Below are 23,419 nucleotides of genomic sequence, written 5' to 3' on the forward strand. Positions count from 1 at the left end.
GACACAGACTGTCTGGCTGCCCTGGTTCTGTCCTGCATGAGGATGTACAGTATGTGAGATTAAGGCCTACCTGCTCAGGTGTTATGTGTTTGGCACTTTACTGTGCAGGCTCAGCATTAATGTTTTTTTCACTTGACCGGTTGGGCAAGTGGGTCATAAATCTACTTTCCCAAAGTAAATTTTTGACCCTATATGAATTGTTTTATTTATTAGAGGTTATCAAATAACAAAAAAGACTAAAGTTTCACTCCACGTGCCTTTGAAACACAACAGCTGTTTATCCACCATGCTCTAAAACAAAATTGCAGCCACATCCTTTAATGCCACCCAACTATTTCCACGATAATTGAAACGCTTGCTTGGCTTCTCCTCATAAACTTTACCCACTGACATATTTCTTCTTTGCCTGATCAGTACTGTGCATTTGCAACTCTCAACAGAGAGGAGAAGGAAGCGAGATGGATCTCTCCTTTGCTACTTCCATCATCAGCTTTTTACCACTTGCCCATTCGCTCGATTTATTAGCCCGACTTGGCATATTACCTGCCCCGTACAGAGAGATACAGTATGTACTAGTAAAGAGCAGATGTTTCCAGTAAAGAGTTGATTAATTTATTTAGGGATGTCCAGATCCAATCTCAATGATCGGTATCAGCACTGATCAAGGCGTTATTTAACTGATCGGTATCGGCTGTATTGAGCTTTAATGACCCGATTGTTTGTTTTACGTCAGCTGTCACACAGCTGCCTGCTGCAGAGTTTCACTCCTTCTCAGAGCAGAGAGCAGTACAGAGCCTGTCAACACAACTGCAAGTGCAACAGAAAACCCCTCAAATAAGAGCGATTAACCTAATCTGCACAAAATATGTACAGATGACGAAAATAATCACTCTGCAGAATACAGGCACTTCATTCAGGTAACTGCAAAACACCAAACACTGGGGAGCGAAAAGATTACAGAGAAGGTCTGTTATTTTATATTTTATTTGTGTAAAAAAAAAAAAATATCAAGGAACAGTTGTTGTTTTCTTGATGCAATGCAGAGCTATTTAATTGTCAAGCGTATACATTGGATTTATTTGAATAACTTTAATGTACTTGAAGTGTGCACTGCGCACTGGATTATCTACAAATAAAATACAAGTTCAAAATTTGGACTTGGTATTGGCAAATACTTAATATTAAATGACGTGGATCGGACTAAAAAAAAAAGCTAATCGGGATATCCTTAAATTGAATAACATTAATATAATATAATAGGATAATACATTTAAACACACTAGTCCAAAGTTGTATTTCTGAAACCAGTGCCAATTAAGTTATAGTAAAAACATTTGTAACATGCGAGATATATAGGCAAGGGATTGCTTCAGGTGTAGCTGTAAAACAGAGTTGCTAATATGTACTACAAGTGTTGCACAAGCTGCACATGCACTTCATAGTTTAAAAGGACAATCCCTGGAGAGTCATCGGACACCTCCACTGTGTCACTTCCTGTTCTCTGGCCTTGAGCTCCACCTAGGCCCGGCTCACCTTCCACTTCTCGTGTTACTTCACCCCGCAGATCCCGCCCCTCGTCCTTCAGGGAGTAGTGTTTTGTCAGTCTGTAAAATGTTGCTAGCGGGGGGCCCACTGCATCACAAATCCCTCAAGGCTTGATGGCTGGACCTCAGAGCTCGCCTGCTGTGAACTTTGCCCATGAAAAATCTGCTCTCAGGAATGAAAGGCATCTAAGGCTGCTGGATTACCTTATTGGTGTACCTTATTCATGAAGTCAGAGCTCCAAGAAGGGAGGGACCTAAGAACTTGAGTGTGAGTGTGTTTGTGTTTTTTAAAGCGAAAGAAGGAGGGAGGAAGAAGAGAGGGAGGGAGAGACCAAATCTAAAAGGAGGGGAGGGCAAGTCCACAGAGACAGGAGAGACTAAACGACACAAGTGAGCAGTCAAGGCAGTCTTGAGTTAAAGGAGTTCTATGTCTGGTTGGATAAGAGTGAGGTGGCTTTAGGTTTTGCTCTCCTGCCGTGGGCCTTGGGAGGGGCAGGACCCGGCAGGCCACCGGGGACAGGAGCCGTAGCATGGGACACAGTGCAAGCAGTGAGACAGTGGCCCAGCAACCAGCCCAGCACAACACGGGTGAGTCCGAGACCAAGAGGCTCAGCGCTCTATGGTTGCGGTGAACATTTTGAGACTGGTTTTAGATTGGGGAAACAGCAGGTTTACGTTTGTGTAAAGAGCCAACAAAACCATACAGTACATATGAGCAGGTGTTTTGAAACCAGAGGAAAAGTGGAGGGCGGCAGGCACAGACAGGTGGAGAAGAATGCATGCAGATGGAATGTGGTGATTGTGAAATGTACGAACCACACAAACTTCTCTCTGTGTCAGCACGCAGCGCTCCATCTCCCTCTGGGAGCTTCGGAAAAATGAGATTTGGGGGTACAAGGCACCAACTGACACCAGCTCTCCCCATGTGGATGTTTTTATTTCTTTAAACTTAAATGACTTGGCTTCTCTCTAGTCCACAGGTATATAGTGTAGCCCCTGTCTGTCTGGTTAAGATAATAACAGTTTCAACCAGATGCTGTCAAATGGAGGGTCCTGTTTCCGGTTCTATTTGGCCTTTCCTTTTAATAATACAGCTTGCAGCTTGCTGTCAGGCCATCCCGTCTGTCACCTCTTTTCTGCATAATCTCACAGCACATAGCTGTAGGTCGTGGCCTGCTATTGGCTGGTTTTATGTACTTAATATTTTACTGTGGGTTTTCTGTTTGAACATGTTTCAACACTCTTGCCTGAATAAACACGTTACACGAGAACGTCCTCTTCGTTACATATTAGCTCTCCATGCAAAATGTATTTTTGTCTCTGGTGTGCTAGTGTGGGTAGTTGGTGTCAACATGTCATGTGACGGGGGTACTGTATTAGTGGCGGCTGGTTAGTGCAGGTTTCATGCTTTTATTAGCCCTTTGAGTTTGAATGGCTGAACAGCTATAGAAGCATAGGCTGTTACTACGGTCTTTGGTTTTTATAAACAAGCTCCCCTGTTTAAAGTCAGTATTTTCTTTCCATCTTTCATCTCATCTGTTAGGGGTCTGTGCCTTTTTAAGTCTCTGGTTGTTCTGTGAAAAGCAGCCACGCTCTACTGTAACACAAGGTCACTACATCACACTTTGCTTCTGTTGCAGCCACATCAGTGTTCTCCGAGTTCACTGCCACCCCACCGCTCCCAGTTTAACACCCACTGGTGTCTGTGTTATGTGTCAGGAATAGCTGTGTGGACCTGTTCACAGTTCACTGACCTGCATTTCAGCTTTGGATTTCACAAATACGTGCAACAGCCTCTTTACTTCATACAATGGGTAGACATCATTTTCACATTTTGTGGAGAAAGACATTTTCATGAACAAACATTGTTGCAATGGTGGTTCATTTAAGATTAAATGCCAGTTAACCACTTGAATATGTGTGGTTTGGTGAAGTATCTGTGATTTAAATTGTAGGTTTATCAGTCAATAAAAGTGTAGAATGATTTTTAATATGTATGGCTCAACAGTCTCAACTCATTAATGTACATACATTATATACAATGTATACAAAACAGACTGCATCAACACAGAAAAACAGTGATCACACATTAAAGGTAGCAGACAGACCAAATGGCAAATACATTTCTTGAATCTTGAATCTTGAACAGGGATATACACAGAGTAAAGAATGTCAAATGATTGCTTATTGTTACATACAAACTAATCCTACCTGCCTTTGTGAAGTGTTTTACTTTTATTTGCTCTGCTCCCAGATGAATGAAACTAAGTCTGAAGACAAAGGGCCAATTAAAAGGGAGGTCAAGGCTGAAGAGAACACGTCTTTCTGCCCTGCCCTGTGATACATGATAGAGTGTAGCATTACAATAAGTTGGACATTTTCTCATTCTCAAATTGTAACTTGTGTTGTAACTTGTGTTGAATCTTGTGTTGTGCTCAGTAGCGATGGTACGACATTGCTGCAGTGGCAGTCGAACTGAACACATTGATACTGACAGTGAAAGGACAGATGTCTGGGATAAGCATGGCCCCTCCAAATGATGGAGATATCCTATATGAATTTGGAAGTTGGTTAGCTATAAGAGTATTATTTTGAAATTGGTTATGTCACATACTGCAGAGCTGATAAATTTGGCAGTTGGATATATCAGCTAACAAGAAATTGCAGTACAGAAATGCCTAGATTTGAGGTAATTTAGACACATAGTTTGTCTAAATATGTATGACAATTAAAAACCAATTATGATCGGACGATATATTAATATCAGATTACTACTTGCCGTTATATTACCTAAAACTTCAATGAATAACCCAGGCTTTTATTTGCTTCAGTCACTGCACTCAACTGGCTTTTGCATAAAACTCTTGCCCAGTTGGGAAATCCTATCAGAATGTTTATTTGATACTTTGGTGCTCGTAGTTTCTGTAAAATGAACAGAACGATTGAATTATAGAGAATCAAACGGATCTAACGATGTCCGTATTGACAACATTTTAAACAATGTTTTTGTAGGTGATCTAAGCATCTAAGGCGTTCAAACAGCTAATTCAGTCGGTTGTAAGAGGTCATACATCCAAAGTACTTGTATAAAATCCAGACCAGGCCTCTAACTGGCTTTGGAAAAAGAATACCAGTGTGGATGTGAAAGTGCTCTGTTACCCATAGCTGGCATTATTTGCTACTGTAGATTATAAATCAACAAACTTGCAATCCATGATTTCTCGCTTTCTAATCAGATGACGTACAGTTAGGGCTGCCCCTGACTGAACATTTTCCTAGTCGACTAGTTGTCATTAGATAAAGCCAATAGTCAGCTAGGGGGATAGGGTGGAGGTATCAATACCATAGATAATGTATAACGTTATCAGTTACTTACAAATTAACTTGCTACAAACGTGCTCCTCTTCGTCCTGTCCCTGCCTGAACCCGCTGTGTCTACCTCCCCAGAATAGTCCTGTCTGAGCTGCTGTAAATCAGCTGCCCTTCATTGAGGCTGTGAGCCACTGGGTCTCCCACTCCCACACTAGTAGTGTTTGAGCTCCCCCTGTCCTTTGAGCTCCCAGTCCGGGTTCAGACAGCTAATAGGACCGCTAACTAGCTAGTGTCTAGCTAGGCAACTATTAGTGGAGGCATAATTCAATTCAATTTATGAATGAATTGTAAAAGGGAGATTTCTGCTCGTAAACAAACAGACTATCTTGCCCAGCTAGCAAGAGATCGGTGGTCTTTAGCCAAGGACATAAATGATTTGGACTAGGCATGAAGGGCTCTTAAAACAAAGGCTAACTCAATTATTTATCAATGAAAGTGGCTGTAACCCAGAAATGGCTTTAATCAAGTTGAAAACTAAAATGGGCTCTCTCATTCTCTCTTAACAACAGACTTAAATCTTACTTAGTTTAAGCTTAACTTGTATTTGGAACAAATTTTTGAGTTGAGTGTTTTTTTTTTTTTTTTTTTTAGAGATTCTGCAGGAAGGAGAGTGATTAAAAGAAGCCATAGATGCAGGACATAGGTGAACTCGCTCTGTGCTATCTGAAAGCATGTGGTCTGACTGTGGTAACCCGCTGTACGCACTGCACATTAATCTCAAACTGAATGCCAGCCACTGAAAAAACCCACATGGACAGAACCAATGTCTATCAGCTCCTATGTTCCTGACTGATCAAATTCTAGTGGGTGATTAATAGATCATGCAATAATTCTTAACACCTTCATTCAATATACAAAAATAATTTATTTTCCAAAGAAGCCTTCCTTTCTCATACTGGCTACAGTTATCTCCTTGACCTTGAAAAACTCCTCCTCAGGACATGAGTTCTGTAGTGATTGTAATAGATACCAATCCACCTTTTAATCTGTCAGTGATACTGTATGCTACAGGTTTGTCACATGTGTTACGCTGAATGTTTGGTAAGACAGGTTGCCCCCCCTCCTCCGTCAGACATCGTTCGGTTGAAAACAGTCAGTTATGGTGTTGCTATAAGGAAACCGCTTTTCACCTTGTTTTGCATCGGTTCTCATGTCTTGCCTTTCCCAACCCACTTTATGTTGGTTGTCCCCTTTCTTTCTTTATTTGCATCCTATTAACCACAACTTATACTTACTCTGACTGTGATCAAAGTGACAATTAAATCAATGATGACTGCTTTGATACTATAATTATGTGGTTTCATGTGCTGATATTTAATAATTGAATGATATTGTTTGTGTTTTGAAAGAAGCAATGTAGTTACACTAAAGAAACCTTTCCACCACATCATCGTCACAACAGTCAGTGATGTTAATGTTTCTGAGAAATGTTTGCTGAGTCTGTGTCCTTGTAGCATTGGTCAGCTTTAGTAGACAGTAGGGTTGTAATAAAATATCGTATCTAGTCTTTTGTTTTGTGATATTGTATCAATTATCTAAAACAATATCTTTTTCTTATATTTAAACCTCCAACTCCTAGGTCGCAGTGTTGTAAACTGAGCGCTATGCTGTTGGATGTTAAATTGACTGATAAATACAAATGCCGATCTCACGACTCATTCAAATGAAAAAGATAAAAAAAAGCAATATATATCGCCTTGCTTGCATGATCACAATATATTGACTCGTAACCTCTGTATTGAGATGCGTATCGTAGCACCAGATTGTTGCCAATACACAGCCCTGTGTGTGTGTGTATTTACATTTTTATATATTTGCTCATATTTTGCCTCATTCAAAATGGACAAAACGGTGTCATACAAATATTGCCAATATTATAACTGAATCATTCAGTTAGATTGAAGTCCATATAACTGCCAGCCATTCCACCTCCATTGCACACATTTCTCTTTCTCTTCTCTTCCATCACAAAGGGATGAGTCTCCCCTCACACATGCCACACGGTGTAACTGCTCTAATGAGAAAAGGAGCTCACCTGTCAGCTTGTACATGAACTTCCCTCCAGCCTGCACTTCAGCCACAGGCCCTCTGCATGGCTGTATGCTCCTGGTTGTGCAACCGCTGCCATACGACTCATCACCTAAGAATTATAATAGTGGTTTCACACCCAGTTATTGCTGTCTTGGGTTTTTCAATAGGATATCAAGCCTTACTTGGAAATTTTGAGTCACAGTATCTGTCAAAGTTGTTCACTTATTTGTTCAGTGGTATTACCGTGTTTTAAAACACTAAACTTGATGTCAAAATGCAGAAAATGTAACATGATCTTATACCCATCCCTGCTATGGCAAAAATCTCATTAATTCACACCACCCTGTAAATAATAGCCAAAGCAGTCGTGCCCACATTTCTCTGTCTGGCTCTCATGTGACAGCTGAGACTGCTAAGCAGGCAGTAGGAGTGGAATTTGGACCGGTCTTGTTTTTGAGGTTTGTTCCTGTATTGTGACAAATAATTGAAGCAGGAGCTTAGAGCTGGAGCCCTGCCCTACGTTTGGATGTGCATACCTGATCAGGAATATTACCTTTGACTGTTAGACAGAAAAGAGGGACTACTTTATGTTTATCTAAGATAACCGTTGGTTGACTGTTGATACATCAGACAGTCATTATGGTATTATATCTGAATGATGTTGGATATAATGCTGTTGTTTATATCCTGTAATTAGTGCATGCTCAATTGGTAGTCTACAAGAAGGAATATTTTTGTCTTCTGGTTTTTTCATCATTAGTGTTCAGGACTCTGTCACTAACTCTGCACTGGAGCAGAAGATTACTGAACTGTAGTGTTTGCTGTTGTCACAGGCCACTAGCAGCTGTCATCCCGATATGGGCATTTAGTAAGAGTGAAGATTAAATTCCATTGTGCCCAAAGAAGCTTGCCAAGAGCTCTGTGACAAGCCTAAAGAATATGTGGGTTTGTCGGTACAACATAGCAGGGGCTTATCAGTTACATTCATGTTACAAAAAAAAAATGATATCAATTCATGTGTGAGCTGTGCAATTAAGTGCACACCCAATGCTGTTAAAGAGGTTTATCTCCAGGAATAAAACAGCTGTTACATCAGTTTTGATCCAGGGCAGTATTTGCCTCAGTCAATGATTTTTTTTCCTCCAGTCAGACTCTGACTCATCTGTTTGTCACCATGTCATATTCCTGCAGACGATGAGGTTGACCTGCAACACGGCACAACACCGGGTGAAGAAGGAAACTCGGGTGGGGGAACGCCTCCAACTAAACGCAAAGGCAAGTTCTCCAAAATGGGAAGGATCTTCAAGCCCTGGAAATGGAGAAAGAAGAAGCCAAGTGAGAAGTTCACTGAAACATCGATAGGTATGCTGGGCACAACAGATTAATATTTTCACTTGTGTGCGTTACTTAATGCATGACTTACTGATATATTTTTTTCTTTTTCAGCCTTGGAAAGAAAGATTTCTGTCAGAAAAAGTCGGCAAGAGCTGATTGCAAGAGGGCTTCTAAAGGATATCCCAGAGAATGGTAGGCCGAGCCTTAGTTGTTTTTGTTGAATGAATTGGCTCGAGATTTGATGACACTTACTGTATTTCCCTCTTGTGTCTTTGTGGGGCAGAGAGCAATGATGTAAACCACTCCAAAGCTCCACCAGTGAAAAATGGACACCCTGTGCCAATGGACATGGACAGGGTGTCAGAAGCAGGGGTGCGAGTGTCCCGGGGGGAGTCTGACACTAAGGCGAATGCCCTCAGGCTGCCCCAAGCAGATGAACGTAGGAACCGAGCGCCGTCCGATGCCTCCCGAAGTAACCGTGCACCTCTGGATGTGGACTCTCACGCACGGCTTTCTGTGGACGTAGACAGACGGAGCCGTCTGCCGTCAGATGTTGATAAGAGAGGTGGCTCTTTACCCCGAGGGCCTCCACAAGATGATAGATACCGCAGAGAAGAGAGGAAAGATGGCAAAGATGACAGGGAGGACAGAGGAAGGAAAAACAAGGAAGACATAGAAAGAAGGGACTGGCGAGAGGAAAGGGAAAGGGATGGGGGAGTGGACCGGAGGGAAGACAGAGACTTCAGAGAAAGGCGAGAATGGAAAGATGACAGAGACAGAAGAGATGAAAGACCAGACAGGGACAATAGAGAAAGGAGAGATCGGGACGAGAGGGAGAGGAAGGATCGGGACGAGAGGGAGAGGAAGGATCGGGACGAGAGGGAGAGGAAGGATCGGGACGAGAGGGAGAGGAAAACTCGGGACGAGAGGGAACGCAGGGATCGGGACGAGAGGGAAAGAATAGATCGGGACGAGAGGGAACGCAGGGACAGGGGAGAAGATAGGGATCGGCGGCCTGAGAGGGAAAGGAGAGACAACAGAGATGACAGAGAAAGAGAAGACAAGGAGAGAAAAGACATGCGAGAAGACAGAGAGAAACGAGAGGAAAGGGACAGACGGGACGACTGGGCCAAGAGGAATGAAAGAGAGCGACGAGATGACCGGGAAAAGAGGGAGGAGAAGGATAGGAGAGAAAAGCTGGATCCTCAGCGCTCTGTGGATGACTCGCGGCCTACAAGGCCCGTCTCTGAGATGGACTTGCGGCCTCTTCTACAGAAGAGCTCCTCGGAGGACAATAAACGGGCTCGTCCAGCCTCAGAGGCTGACAAGAGGACTACCCTGCCCAGATACATCCCAGCTGCAGAGTTCAGAGAACGCTCAGGTAAGATCTCCCTCTCTTGTGTTGAATTATACAAACCGAAGTAGCTCGTGTTTTCTCCACTTTTTTACTAGTAAGAAAACTGATGGTTCTTTTGTAATTTCTTAGGAATCTGAGTCCCAGGGTTACCAAAGAAAATGAATTAATCATCTTGGCATACTTTTTGACTTTTTGTTGATTCTGAAACTGTACAACACGGGGGAAAGAACCGATGAGACACACATACTTGGCCCTGTTTTTTTCCAGCTCTTATCATGTAAAGAAAACTATTTCTGCTGGAAGGCAGCTCCCTTATATATCTGTGTTTCTGTTGATCCTGGTAAAGTCTGAAAGTGTTTTGCAAAAATGTATTCCAAATTTGATCTTGAGACTTATGAGACTTCAGCTTTTTGAGGTAATCAGATCAAGTGTGTAGCTTCCAGTGTTACTGTGTTACAACATTCCCTTTGAGTTACAATCTCTCCATTGGAGCTCAGAAAGGAAACACACAGGGAATGTTGTACTAAAAAGACAGTAACATTGGAAGATAACCACCTTGTGTGATTTACTCAGACTGCTGAAGCCTCATAGTAACTTCAGATAAAGTGGAATGTATTTTTGCACCGAACGAGGACTGTGGATTTTGTCCCCCATCACTTCCTCTGGAAACATTTTAGGGCGAGATCTTTTAATAGCCACTAGAGATTAGTTGATTAATTGTTTAGTTGTCAACTATTAATTTAATTGCCAGCTATTTTGATAATTGATAATTATTTGGAGTTGGTTTTTTTTAGATACATTTCTCAACATTTTTCAACATTTTCTGACATTTTATGGACCAAACAACAAATCGATTAATCAAGGAAATGATCAACAAATGAATCAATAATGAAAATAATCCTGAGTTGCAGCCCTTCTATCCTTTCTGACAATTACTTGCGTTGTGCAATGAATGTAGAACACAGCATGATAATGAACCAGTCAACATTTATTGTACTGATGGTGCTGAGGCCATTTCACAGTCTTAGAGGGAATCAGAAACAGAGAAACAGAGCTGAACTTCATGCTAAACCTCTCTCGCTTTGGCAGTGACTTTCATGTTTCAAGTGATAAGTGAGGTAATATCAAGATGAAAAGCAGCGATCTAAGCAACTATGAGTCAGCCAGTACAATGTGCCCTGCAGAGAAGAGGAGACATTTTTTCTAGACGAGATATCAGTCAAGTGTATGTGTTTACTAAAGAGTACAATTCCATTGACTGGTGTGTGTGTGTGTGTTTGTGTGTGTATGTCAAAAGCTCTTTTGGCCAGTTTCCCATTAAATACAGGATACTTGTTCGTTGAGTATCAACCAAAAATAGACTGTTGTGATTATAATGTCTTTTATTGCACACTGCCTTATTCACAAGTGTTAGTACATGGAAACTTTTATGTCCTGTTTGTACTGTGTTGACATGCAGTCGTCCCGTCTCTTGGGTACTGCACGCCGTTTTCCAAGTAAACAGTCAGTCAGTACCAACACGTGTGCAAAGGCATTTTGGGTAAATGATCGAACTGTAATTCTGACAGCGGTTAAGAAGCTAACAAGCTCAAGACATTGAAACGGTACATATCAAGCTTTGATTCGTGGATTTAGGTGAACATGAAAAGAAGGATGAACAAATCTTTAGGACCTCTCTGTGCTTCTTTGATCTCTCTCCGCGTCTGCTGTGTGTTCATCTGATTCATGTTACCTCTCATCCTCTAATGACTGCAGAGCCTTGATCAGAGTTGCCCTCTGGGTATGCTCCGAAACATCTGCTCACTAACACCTCAGCATTCTCTTCAGTGCTTCTCTGTATGTGATGACCCTTTTGTGTTTCCCTTGCTTAGTAGAGCAACAGTAGTAACCTTGTTGTTGTGAGCTCTCCTTTACTGTTTGTGTTTGCATGTGTGTACCCCCTCTGTAGAGTCCGCTGGTGTCCGCTTCGCCCCTGACCCTCATCCAGCACAAGACTCTCAGCAGGAACCTCCGCCAGGCAAACAGGCTCTGCTTCCCCCCAAATTTCTCACCACTCCCTCCACTGAGTCCGGCAGGAGTCCAACCCCCACCCCTTCTTCATCCTCCTCCTCTTCCTCCTCCTCCATTGTCTCCGCCGCCGTAGCTGTGGCCAAGCCGCCGAGGACGGTCTCCCTAATAGCCGACGACCCACCTCGACCCGCTCCTTCCTCTGCTGACTCTGACACCCCGCCCCCCGTCCCTCCCCATGCCAAGCAGCCTCCTGTCCCTCCACCCAAACCCACCAACCGCAACAGCAACCCCGCACTGCTCGGTGAGTTTGTTTGCTTCTGCTTCTGCAGTTTTATGGCACACTTAAAGTTAGCTTCCTTCTATAAACAGCTGCTTTGGTCTGTGTACCTTTCTTTATACTACAACCTCAAAAGGAGCTTTCTAGAGTTTTAATAAAGTATAGGGAAACTGTGGATTGAATCTTTGAGACACAGTGGTATCAAATTTTTATGTCAAATGCTGGATTTAAGCAGTCACCTCCACAGAGGGCCATCGACCATTTGGCCATTTTAGTATCAAACCAAAATACTGCTGAACAATGTATTGGTGGAGAGGCGTTCATTTATTAAAAACCTGTTGCCCCACAAAAGTTAGTTACAACATAAGTCGACATAGGATTTAAAATTTGCCCATCCCACGAGCAGGTATAAAATTTCCATATAACCTCTGCCTACGGCTCTTCACCTCAGTAAAAACATACAAGTACAACAAAAGTGATTGATAAATGATTGTTGAACTGCTAAGGAGGTAAGGTACAAACATCATGAGCAAATAGAAAATGTCCCAGTTTTACTAAATGACACCTATGTGAAGAAGTAAGACAAATAAACCAGTTACACAAAAATAAATAAAAATAATATTTTGCATTATTCCATTTTCTATCATGTTTCTGGACTACAGTTCAATAATCACATATTATAGTCCATATATAATATATTGGCCTGTGTCTGATTCAGTGTACGCGCAATAGGCAAATCACACAATAAACGTAACCTAGGGCACTTTGGTATACAAATCCCTACACAGTCTTCCATAGAAGTGAATATTCTTTTCCCATAAAGGTTTTATCACAGAGCAGTCCCACAAAATGAAGCTCTTTTGCTTTTTCAATAAAACACGCTATCATAAGTGTCATTGTTTCCATTACGGTGCAACTAAACAAAGCGCTTACTTCATTTATAAGGTAGAAGTTAACATCAGACTTCTGTTTAGCTGGTGAAACAGGCTGCAGGTGGATAACAGTGTATTTCTGACCTCATTTTTCAACCTGAAATATTCCTGTGGATTAAAGGCTCTTTTATTCAAGCAGAAAAGCTGTTGTGAGGTGTCTGTTAAGGTTGGGATTTACGTGGTATGTTGGGTGTGCAAGGTTTTGGCCCGCACCTATTTCAAAGATGCCGGTTTGGTGTGGCTGTTGTTTTTTTTTGACAGACCTGATCATCTATGGTTAGTGTGTGAGGTAAGGATTGAGGAAAACACTGCAGGTGGTGAAGCAGGATATTCTTCGAAAGTATAGTATGTCAAAAATAAAACCAATAACTGTGATGTGAGTCGCGTAGTGAGTCCGTGGCTCATTGCTGTGTAGGTGTTTTCCAATATGTTGTTAGTGTGCAGTTTCACTGTGTACAGCCACCAGTCTCTGAGGAGAGGACACGCACCAGCTTGTCTTTGCACCATTTATGCAATGCCAGCACTCCTCTGGAGGTTAGATAGAAACTGAATTGGCTTTTAGTATTTCATATCCTTTGTCCCAGCATGCCATAGCTGCTCTTGTTTACAGCCCATCCCAGCGCTGTCTCTTTGAAACAGTGTCTGTGGCAGGGAAGGCTGACACATTCCACTACCATGTACTAGACGAGGTTTCTATACATATGTTCCTACATTTCATTTCATACTGTCACATTCACAGTCAACAGTCTGCAAAGTAGCTTGCCTCAGTGGCAGTCTGAGATTACATTGGTAATGGACTTTGACATTGGAGAGTGTGTGTGTTTCAGTGTATTAGACTGTTGTGAACCTTGTTCCTGTACGCACACATGCCTCATGCAGGCAATTCCTCCACAATACATCTTCTGTTCTCTATTTTTTCCCTTTCATTCCAGTGTGTTGGGTAATATATTACGTGTTGTCTAATATGGTTCCTAGCAAGCAAGGTTTTTATGTTGAACAGATTATAAGGATTATAGCCTGGTTTAAACTGATGATTTTGGAGTTTAATATATGGGCCAATAGTTATCACATAACATGAATACATCTTGATATAGATCCCTTATTTTACAATAAAATCTAATTGTCAGTGCTCCCTGGTAGAGAAATCATTTGCCTATACAAAATATATGCATATAGGGATGAACTAGCCGAAACTAGGAAAAATTAGATTAATTTCCTGCAAGATAACCGTTTTACTCCAATGACTTAGCAGGAATGTCAGAAAAACGAAACTGTGTCTGCAGTGGTACTTAACAATCCCCTCCAGTCAAATACATATACAAATAGACTGCTTGGTGTCTAATGTGTCTCTGTTTTTGTAAAAAAAAAATTATAATTTCTGCATTGAAGCCCTTAAAAAGACCTCTACTCCTTTTTACTTTATTAAAAGTCCCAGAATCTATGAATGCAAATTTTTGTTTTCCTGCTGGATACAAGATGTCTCCTTCTTCACTGTAAAGTCCATTCTCAGTGGATGTGCACTGCTGGGTTCAAGTTTCTACATCACGCTGTAGAAGTTGCATACTGGACCACACTGATTTCTGAGTGGAGGGGGACTTTAACAAAAGTATTTCTTATCTTATTTAAGGCTGCTCAATTAATCGAAATTTGATCATGATTACAATTTTGGGGCCAAACAATCTCAAAACTAATGTGACATCAGTCACAATGTGAAGTCCAGGGAGCACCGTAACTACCTATACTTGCGCTGGTGGTCGCGACACTAGTTGCAGTCTTCTCCTGTCACGTTGTTTTCGTTTGAACAGGTAACTTGGAGACTTACAAATGTTTATGGGGAAAGGAAAGTGTATCTGAAGACTTCCTTGCAAAGTGTTTTTGACAAATGTCCAATAAATGCAGCATGTTGCTGAAGTTTAAAAAAATAATCGTTTTAATAATCTTGATTTCAATTTTGACCCAAATAATCGTGATTATGATTTTTTCCATAATCGAGCAGCCCTAATCTTATTCTCAGAAAGCTATTTTTCCACAGAAGTTGTTCCAAGGATGGAAGTAAACTTTGCTTCTGGACAGTGTAAAACCAAGACAAACATTATCTGGAAACCCTCTTGTATTTTTTTTCCCAGCTTGGAATGTAAACCCAGCCCCTATCCCTGACATATCCACTCATTTTTGCCAGCCTCCTCATTGAACAGGGGCTCTAAGGTCAGGCAGCCTTGTTACTGGACCAGCTGGAGACGGCAGAGTGAGCTCGGCCTGTACCTTTCTCTACCTGTATACCTGCGGCACAGGGCTGCCCAGACCTGCTCAGGTACCCAGTGGAGCAGCCAGATCTCAATCCATCCATCCTTAACAGAGCCTGCAAGACTGGTCGTATTGATTCACCGTCATAGCAAATGGAATACCTCACCTCCATTTTAACACCAGTACTGCATTGCATGTGTATTGCAGCCATTGGAGCCGTTTACAGCTGAACTAATGTAAATACTACCAAGAAAACATTGCATGGAACTTGGATGGACATTTTAGTGTGCTGGATAGCATTGAATGTGTTTGTTGGTCCCATTGGATGCTCATTGCAGACTGATGATACAGTTGTATGTTAATGTTTGTGTGTCACCCTCCACTGACTCAGCAGTAACAGGAACATCTTCCAAAGCTCTTATTGCTTTTTGGCTTGTTTTTGTTAATGAAACTAACTTCACCTGCTACAGACTGACTGTGCATCTTCATGTTCTCACTGTTTGTGGCCATCATTCTATAGGACAAAGTATTGATTACTGCTGTTTTGCTTTTTTTAAACAGCGGAGCTTTCACAGCATGGCAGTGGTATCATCATAGTGCCAGCACCCACTAAGCGCTCTCCACCGACGCCACCAAAGAGGATGACCCCTGTCACCAAGCGCCATTCTGTGGACCCATCTCCTCCCAGTCAGGCCCCAGAGTCTCCCACCACTGACCCAGTGTCCGCCCCTGTACTGGTGCCCCCTGCTGTCCTTAAAGGAGAGAACAGCGAGGACAAGCCAACTGCAGCAGCTCCTCAGACCTCCGCCGAGTCTCTGCCTTCACTGCCGTCCCACATACCTCCATCCCCTCCCAGAGTTCAGTCGCTCCAGCAACCCCAGCCGCCCAGCATCTCCTCCTCTGGTCCTGTGCCCGCCGGGCAAGCTGATCCCCCGAGCCCGACCACCGAGCCTCCCAGCCAGCCTCCCAGCCAGCTTCCAGCCATCCCCTTACACATCCTCATCCAGAGAGCCCTTGCCAGCCCCGGCCCAGCTCAGCCCAACCCAGACGGCTCCCAGAGGGCACACTCACTGCTGTTTGAGTCCCCTCCAGAATTCCTCATCGAGGGGCAGGGCAACTCGAGGCATTCTCTCCCTATCACCATCGAACCTCTCAGGCTGTAAGTGGCCCACATTATATTCAGACATAAAACATCAATGATGAAAGCTGAGAATGAAGGAGAGCAGTTTGCCTTACGTTTACTTTGTGGAATTTCAGTTTTTGATTTGGTTACATTTACCTGTATTAAACCAACTTCAACCAATGTTGCAGTTAACTTGAAAGTGTATCTGACCCGGGTTTTCAGGCAAAGAGTATCATTCTCCACCACTCCAAACAAGTTGAGTTATGTTATAGCTTTATTTATACAGCTAAGAGTCTGTTTTAGATGAATTATTCCATACTCAGTCACAGGACCAAACGCAGTAGGACATAATTCAACAAATAACAGGCGGACATGTTTAAGAGACATAACAAGCATACTTTAATCTAAATTGTAATAGGAGACAAGCAATATCAACAAAGAAAAACTTAAGAGGACAAATGGAAGAATCCTTGGGTGGGCCAGGTCAAAGAGGGATCCCCCACCTGCATGATTCAGTGCGCTGTAGGAGCCAAACCAAAACAAAGACGTAGATTTTGAAATGGCTACTCGAGACATCTCTGATGTAAAGATTACACGGGGGTGGTCAGTACTCAATGACAGAAAAAGGCTCCCTTAAGGAAAAAAGTTGAGAACCACTGGTCTATTCTCCCACATTCACTCTGCCCAGTTTCAAGTAAATGTTTGTAATTAAAAAAAAAAAGACATGAGGACTTTGTTTCCTGGGTTTTCTTAGTCTATTGCTCTAAGGCTTCTAGCAAGAGAGCCACACTCCTTAGTCAGCCAGATGAGCATTATGTAGAACTGTGTTTGTTAATCTCTTCAGCAAACAATCAAGCTTTATTCCCTTACCTAGCGAACAGGCTGCAAATTGCCTGCGACTGTACCTAACAGTACTAGGATTAGCACAGATCAGGGCAGATTGCAGCTGCCAGAAGCCTAAACTATTAGTTTATTCTCACACTTGGATACAATAGAACAAAGGACTGAATCTGAGTGTCTGAGCTTCTTCAGCTCTCTCACAGCTCTGCTTGTTCACAGGCCAGAAGATGATGACTTTGACATGGAGGAAGAGTTGCAGAAGCTACAGCCTCAGAGGATTCCTCGCCAGGCCGAGCTGGAGCCCCGCAGCAGGAGGGGTTTGGTCGGAGACCCCAGAGTGAGTGTCATCCATGAGGGTGGAGGACCCGGGGAGAGCGAGGAGGAGTCTGACTCTGACGGCCCCATCCTGTACAGAGACGACGACGACGACGACGACGATGACGAGGAAGGCCCTCCGAGTAAGTTGGTCTTTCTTCAAGTGCAACAAATGGTGACGATTTCACAAAAAACAACAAAATGATTTAAATCCTAAACTGATTTTTTAATTTGCAGTTTCCAAAGTAATCATTGTCTTCAATATGTAATTGAAGCTCATAAGATCCGTAAAATGTGTGCAGCTAAAGAGTGCTGTGAGACTGGGGGAGCTTCACAATGCTCTCGAGGATGAAAAAACGAGAATAAAATGAGCTCCAGGCTAGCAAGTAGAGCAAGACTCATAAGAGAACAAAAAAATGAGGAATATATTATAAAATATATATTGCGATTAAAAACACCCGTCTGTGCTTGACTCACTGCTTTTGAGATGAAGTATCTTTGGGTTTTGGACTGCTGCTACAACCATCTTATGAACCATCTTAAGCTTTAGAGGCGTTTCCCAAAAGCACAATAACTGAACACACTACATGTTTTAATTATTCAGAGTTGCCACAGGTCTGGAAAGTACTTGAAAGGGCTTGAATTTAAAAATGTAATTTAAAAAAGGATTTAGCCTAGCAGAATCTCAAAATAATTTTTTTCTATATCTGGAGAAAAAAATAAAATAAAACTTACGCTAACATGCACACAAATATGAATCTGCTCTGCTGAAATAGGGATGGGACAATATACGATATTAATAGTTATTAGTTTATCGTGTATCTTTTTTATTAATGCTGCATATGTTGTTTGCCAAATGCTTACATACAGCAGGCCTAATACAGTGGGCCTCCAGCAGCAGCTGAATCAGAAGACCTTTTTCACAGCAGCCATTTTGACAGGAAATAGTAGGGTAAATGCAGGTGTTACTAATGATACTACGGTTCTGTTCCATTTAGTGTATTAAACCCTTTCCAGTGAGCCAATGTGCACAATAGGAGCATCCTGACTCTGTTTGACCTGAATCAAAGTTCACTTTCTTAAACTGACTTCCACCCAGGAATATGAATTGTTTCATTGTTTGAAACTGTTTACTGCACATTGAGCCTTATTTTCATAGTGAACCACTCCTAATGTAAAACCCTTCATTGTGTCAAGTGCCGCTTAATGATGTTTTTTTATGGGTCGTATGTGTAACAGGTGGGCTGGCGAGCCGCGTGAAGAGGAAAGACACATTAGCCCTGAAGCTGGAGAGACAAGAGCGAGAGGAAAGGGAGGCGCAGGAGAACCACGAAGACATGAGCTGGCACAACAGGGACCAGTGGGTGGCAGTGAGGAACAGGATCGGTACCACACTGAACCGGTAAATCAATCGTCATATTGTATTCAATATGTCACCCATCCATCACTGTTTGACCGATCACATCCATTATTTATAGTGGAACTCGTATCGTTTGAGAGACACTCCAAGGATAAATCACACTCATACCTTTTTAGTTTGTCGTGGAACGGGTCACCTCTCAAGACAAAATCTGTTCCTTTTTAAATGATCTCCATCAGCCTTTAAAAATGAGTAGTCAGCAGTGTTTTGTGTCCTCAGGCGTCTGAGTCAGAGGCCGACAGCAGACGAGCTGGAGCAGAGGAACATCCTTCAAGGTAAGGCTCTCCGTCCTCCATCCCTCACTTCTTCGCTCAGGTGTGTTTATTTGCATTCGATTTATCTCTGCACCACAAGGTCAGAAAGCACACTTTTCATTTTTCTCATCTTTGCTTCAATCAATAGTTTGCATTAGTCATTCGTCCTCTGGTTTTCTTCCCCTCTTGCCTCAGGCATATTGATGGTCACTAAACACACTGCAGTTTGTGCAGTTTTAGTGATTTGACTTTATTAAGATGTTTCTGATTTGAATAATAGATAAACGCTGGGATTTATGAAGAAGAATTTGGGTACCTCATCAATCGTTCACACCAGACTTGCACATGTTTTTCTAGATGGAGTTCATGTGATTTAGTAATGGGGAGATTAAATAAGATGATACACTGAATCAAATATCCATCCAGTATTTTATAGGCTGTTTCACTGTATGGAGTCTACACAGCGAGCGTTTACATTTTATTTGTCATGCATCTTTTGTTCTCTCTAGTTTCATCACCTCTCTGTGTTTTTAATACTTTAATCCTCTCTTTTATTGTGCTATCAGTTCTATAAAGTATATTTTTACAGATTAGTCCTGATGTTTGATGATCAAGACTGAGATAAAGCTCCACTGCCATACAGTTTTGCTAACACTAGATTTTCTCCACACTTGTTGTCAGGGAGTTGTTTTGCAACTTGCTTGAATGAAATACATTTTATTACATTTTTAATCAAGCTCGATAAAGGTGACAATACAGAGAACAATAACTGAATAATGTACTTCCAGCAATTAGATAAAATACTACGGAGGAGTTACATAGGTTAGCAAGTATGAGAAAATACAGAATCAGAAATCAGCAGAAGTGCTAACAAAATAAGAACAAATCACAGGTACAAACAAAAATAAGAGCAAATGTGTTCATATATCACTCCTTGCATGAGGCCCAATGACTCATAGTCATGTAGACATCCCTGTCTCAATAAATATGTGCTCCAATGTGTCCTCATGCTTTGTGTGTTGACAAATTTGACCAAATTTACAAAGAATAAAACTAAAGACATTTCCTGTAGTGTTTTTTTTAGTCTTTTTAGTTTCAGTTAACTAAAATGGTTTTTTTTTACACAATTTAGTTTTAATTACCTGTAATAACCATCACACAAACAGAAATATGCCTTCTTATTTCTAGACTAAATCCACACAGATTCTGGCTCCAGCTGTACAAAATGAACCCCCCTTGTGGCGAACTGTTAAAACTACATGAACACATGAGCATTATGAGCAGAGTGTACCAGCAGACCGAGCGCAGTGAAAATCAGGTGAAACATCACTGCGCCATCACTGCGATGCCAAGTTGGATCCCAGCAGCGAGTATTAACATAATACTTCTCAGAATCTGTCAACACGTTTTGATCCAGGATTCATACCACCGCACCACGTCTCGCTTGTCCCCAAATGACTCGGCCAAGACGACGCACCGCGCCCGCGCTAAAACAATGCAGCGCCTTGTGCGGAGAGCGAGGCGGTGATTAAAGACTCCCGTTACCGCAGCGTGCCGACGGCAGCTCGGGTGAAATCCACCTGACTGGCTGCAGTGTTTCCCCTCTCTCATGGAATGTCTTTTCTCCCTGCAGCCAAGAATGAAGCAGATCGCCGATTAGAGAGATGCGAGATCAAACGGAGGCTCACGAGAAAGGTCAGGATGCAACCAAGAAACTCTATCATACAGCAGTTATTATTAGGAACAAGAAACGGACCCCTATGGTACTGAGACAGACCTCATTTATTTAACGTGCTGCTGTCCGTTCTGCCATCAGCTGTCGCAGAGACCCACAGTGGCCGAACTCCAGGCGAGGAAGATCCTGCGCTTCCACGAGTACGTCGAGTCCACCCACGCCCACGACTATGACCGGCGAGCGGACAAACCGTGGACCAAGCTCACTCCTGCTGACAAGGTGAGGCTCACATCCTCACCTTACACATATATATATACATACATACATACATATATACACACACACACACACACACACACACACACACACACACACACACACACACAACACACACACACACACACACTCAACACCTCTCTTTATACCAGCAGGGTGCTTTAGGCTTAGAGTATCTTAGCAAGAGAGCGCCTAAGCCCCAACAGCAACTTCAACTATGGTCGACTCTGAGAGGATTTGCATTCCAAGCAGATTCAGTATCGAGGAGAAATCCCAGGAATGCAATACAGACGCTGCTTAATGGCTTTACCAAGTGAATTACCTGGTCCAGTGAAGCTCAGAAAATATGTAGGGACAGAAATGATATGCATGTTGAAGTTACATCATTTTCTGTATATGTTTAATTTACACTAAAAGTAAAAACAGGTGTTTTTTGGAGTCAGAAATAATCTAGCTTTGATCACACACTTCCTTTCTTCTTTTGTGCCTCGCTATAAATGGATGAAACCATCTCGGCTGAAGTGCTGTTTCTTTCATGTCTCCTGTCAGGCTGCCATCCGCAAAGAGCTCAACGAATTCAAGAGTTCCGAGATGGAGGTTCATGAAGAAAGCAGGATCTACACCCGGTCAGGCTCATATACAACGTCCCATCAATAATTCACCTCAGCTGTTCTCTGAGTTTATTCAGCTGCGTCATCAATACTTTATGACTTCTGTTTTCTCTTTAAAAGATTTCCAGTTTTTTACTCTGAAGACGTTTGAATGATGAAGGCTCAGAATAACCAATGTCTCCCTCTCTTTCCGCTAGGTTCCATCGGCCTTAGCTGTCCACGCTGACCAATAAGGCACTTAGACTGGGAGCAGTGAGGAGGCGCAAGCCCCTCTTCCCCTGCTATGAACTGAACGTGTGGCCCATTTGGTCTGTTTTTTTATTTTATTACTGACTGCCTGCTAATCTGCTTCAGCTGAAGACGCCCATAACTGGAACTGAAGCGAAAGAGGCCGCGGATCAGTTCAACCTCAGGTGGTTCTCCAGTTCTCAGACTGGAGTTCAGGACAGGAGGAGTTTGTCGGTGCGTCCATGTTGGAGGCACCCGGTGCCAACACTAAAAAGGGGCGAGGTAGCCCGCCCTCCCGCCCTCCCTCTGCTGGGGGGTCAGAGAGCATTAGAATGAACTGAAAGGATAACCATTGGAGGGTTATCACACTCTCACCATGCCTTTACCTGCCTTCACATTATATTCTCTCTCTTCCTCTTCCAGAACAGGAAGACTGTGCACATAAAGAGGTTCTATAACACTGTCGATGGTACCACCAAACTAATCTGGACTGTTTAAACACTGTGTTTATATGTTAGGTACTACCCAAGCCTTACTCCTCACATGATCTCACACTTAAGGTTCAGACATAATGTGAAAGACTTCCGGCGTACAGGAGTGTGTTTCTTATTTAAACTCACTTGTAGCTCTATTTGAATCAACAGTTTGCGCTCTGCGTGTAGACCCCCAGAGCGCCGATTCCAAACTAATATCCGGAAAAGCGTGCATTTTACTGTATTTTTAAATGATTCTCATGGAGCACATTATCACTAGATTATTTTCTAATAAGGCACCTTATGTTCCTTAATTGGGTGTGTAGAAAATGGAAAAGTCTTGAGCCTATCTATGTTTATAATTGAATTATTCAAGCAGGAAAATGTACATATTTTTATTTTCCTGGCTGTTTTATGGTACTTTATATATGTAAGTCCATAGTTGGCTGCAATTGTATAGATCAACTGTGTAGATTTGATTGACTTTATATTGTACATCCACAGTAATGCTGACCTGTTTTAATTGTAAAGTATTTCTCAAATGTTGTTTCCAAGTAGTAATGAGACAAAATATTTCTTTTTTTTTTTGATACAGAGATCTTTAACATGTTTTTGCAAACCACACTGAATACATGAACAATCCATTCAGAAATTAAAATAACTTGTGATTTTCATTTCAATACTGTGTGATTATTCCTAACATTGTAATCCATTGGTCTGCTGGGGAAACAGCTGAGGTAAATGGTAAGTGTATGGCCTCTTAACATGACCAGATGAGGGCAGTGTTGTACAGAATGTGCAGACCGATTCACAAAGTCCAATAATGTCCTCTAAGACTAAGAGACCCTTAATTGGAATCATGTCTTCGCTCACAGAGCTGTGTACCTGTGTGCTTCCAATGTCTCACACAGAACAACAAGTGCAACAGACTTTATCTTGGACAAACCTGCTGTTTGTCCCTTTAACCTCCACTGGGATGCTAATTAGCAGGAAATAGACATGGTCGGCAGGGACTCAGCTCTCCTCCACTTAGTGTTCAGACACTAACTGAATGTCAAATAATTATCTAAATGAACTCATTAGAGGGATGCACCTTATATCT

General features: G+C 42.2%; 1 protein-coding gene across 9 annotated transcripts in view; it reads left to right on the forward strand.

The window, feature by feature from the left end:
• Positions 1-22,997, forward strand: part of phactr4a (phosphatase and actin regulator 4a) — a 33,789-nt gene extending 10,792 nt beyond the window's left edge. For 5 of the 9 annotated variants that reach the window (XM_051390129.1, XM_051390130.1, XM_051390132.1 and 2 more), the window contains 13 exons: positions 8,139-8,309; positions 8,394-8,474; positions 8,566-9,663; positions 11,588-11,950; positions 15,038-15,169; positions 15,664-16,261; positions 17,285-17,523; positions 18,620-18,782; positions 19,020-19,075; positions 20,688-20,749; positions 20,871-21,008; positions 21,555-21,631; positions 21,814-22,997. In XM_051390129.1, the coding sequence (XP_051246089.1) occupies positions 8,139-8,309; positions 8,394-8,474; positions 8,566-9,663; positions 11,588-11,950; positions 15,038-15,169; positions 15,664-16,261; positions 17,285-17,523; positions 18,620-18,782; positions 19,020-19,075; positions 20,688-20,749; positions 20,871-21,008; positions 21,555-21,631; positions 21,814-21,829 (3,194 nt within the window). In that variant the 3' untranslated portion in view covers positions 21,830-22,997. Of the gene's footprint in view, positions 1-1,643; positions 1,813-1,904; positions 2,133-8,138; positions 8,310-8,393; positions 8,475-8,565; positions 9,664-11,587; positions 11,951-15,037; positions 15,170-15,663; positions 16,262-17,284; positions 17,524-18,619; positions 18,783-19,019; positions 19,076-20,687; positions 20,750-20,870; positions 21,009-21,554; positions 21,632-21,813 lie in introns of those variants that run through there. The other 4 variants (XM_051390135.1, XM_051390127.1, XM_051390134.1 and 1 more) reach the window with 4 other exon arrangements.
• The last annotated feature ends 422 nt before the right edge of the window (positions 22,998-23,419 follow it).

This window comes from Dicentrarchus labrax, unplaced genomic scaffold (assembly GCF_905237075.1).
Source record: "Dicentrarchus labrax unplaced genomic scaffold, dlabrax2021, whole genome shotgun sequence".
NCBI classification, from domain to species: domain Eukaryota; kingdom Metazoa; phylum Chordata; class Actinopteri; family Moronidae; genus Dicentrarchus; species Dicentrarchus labrax.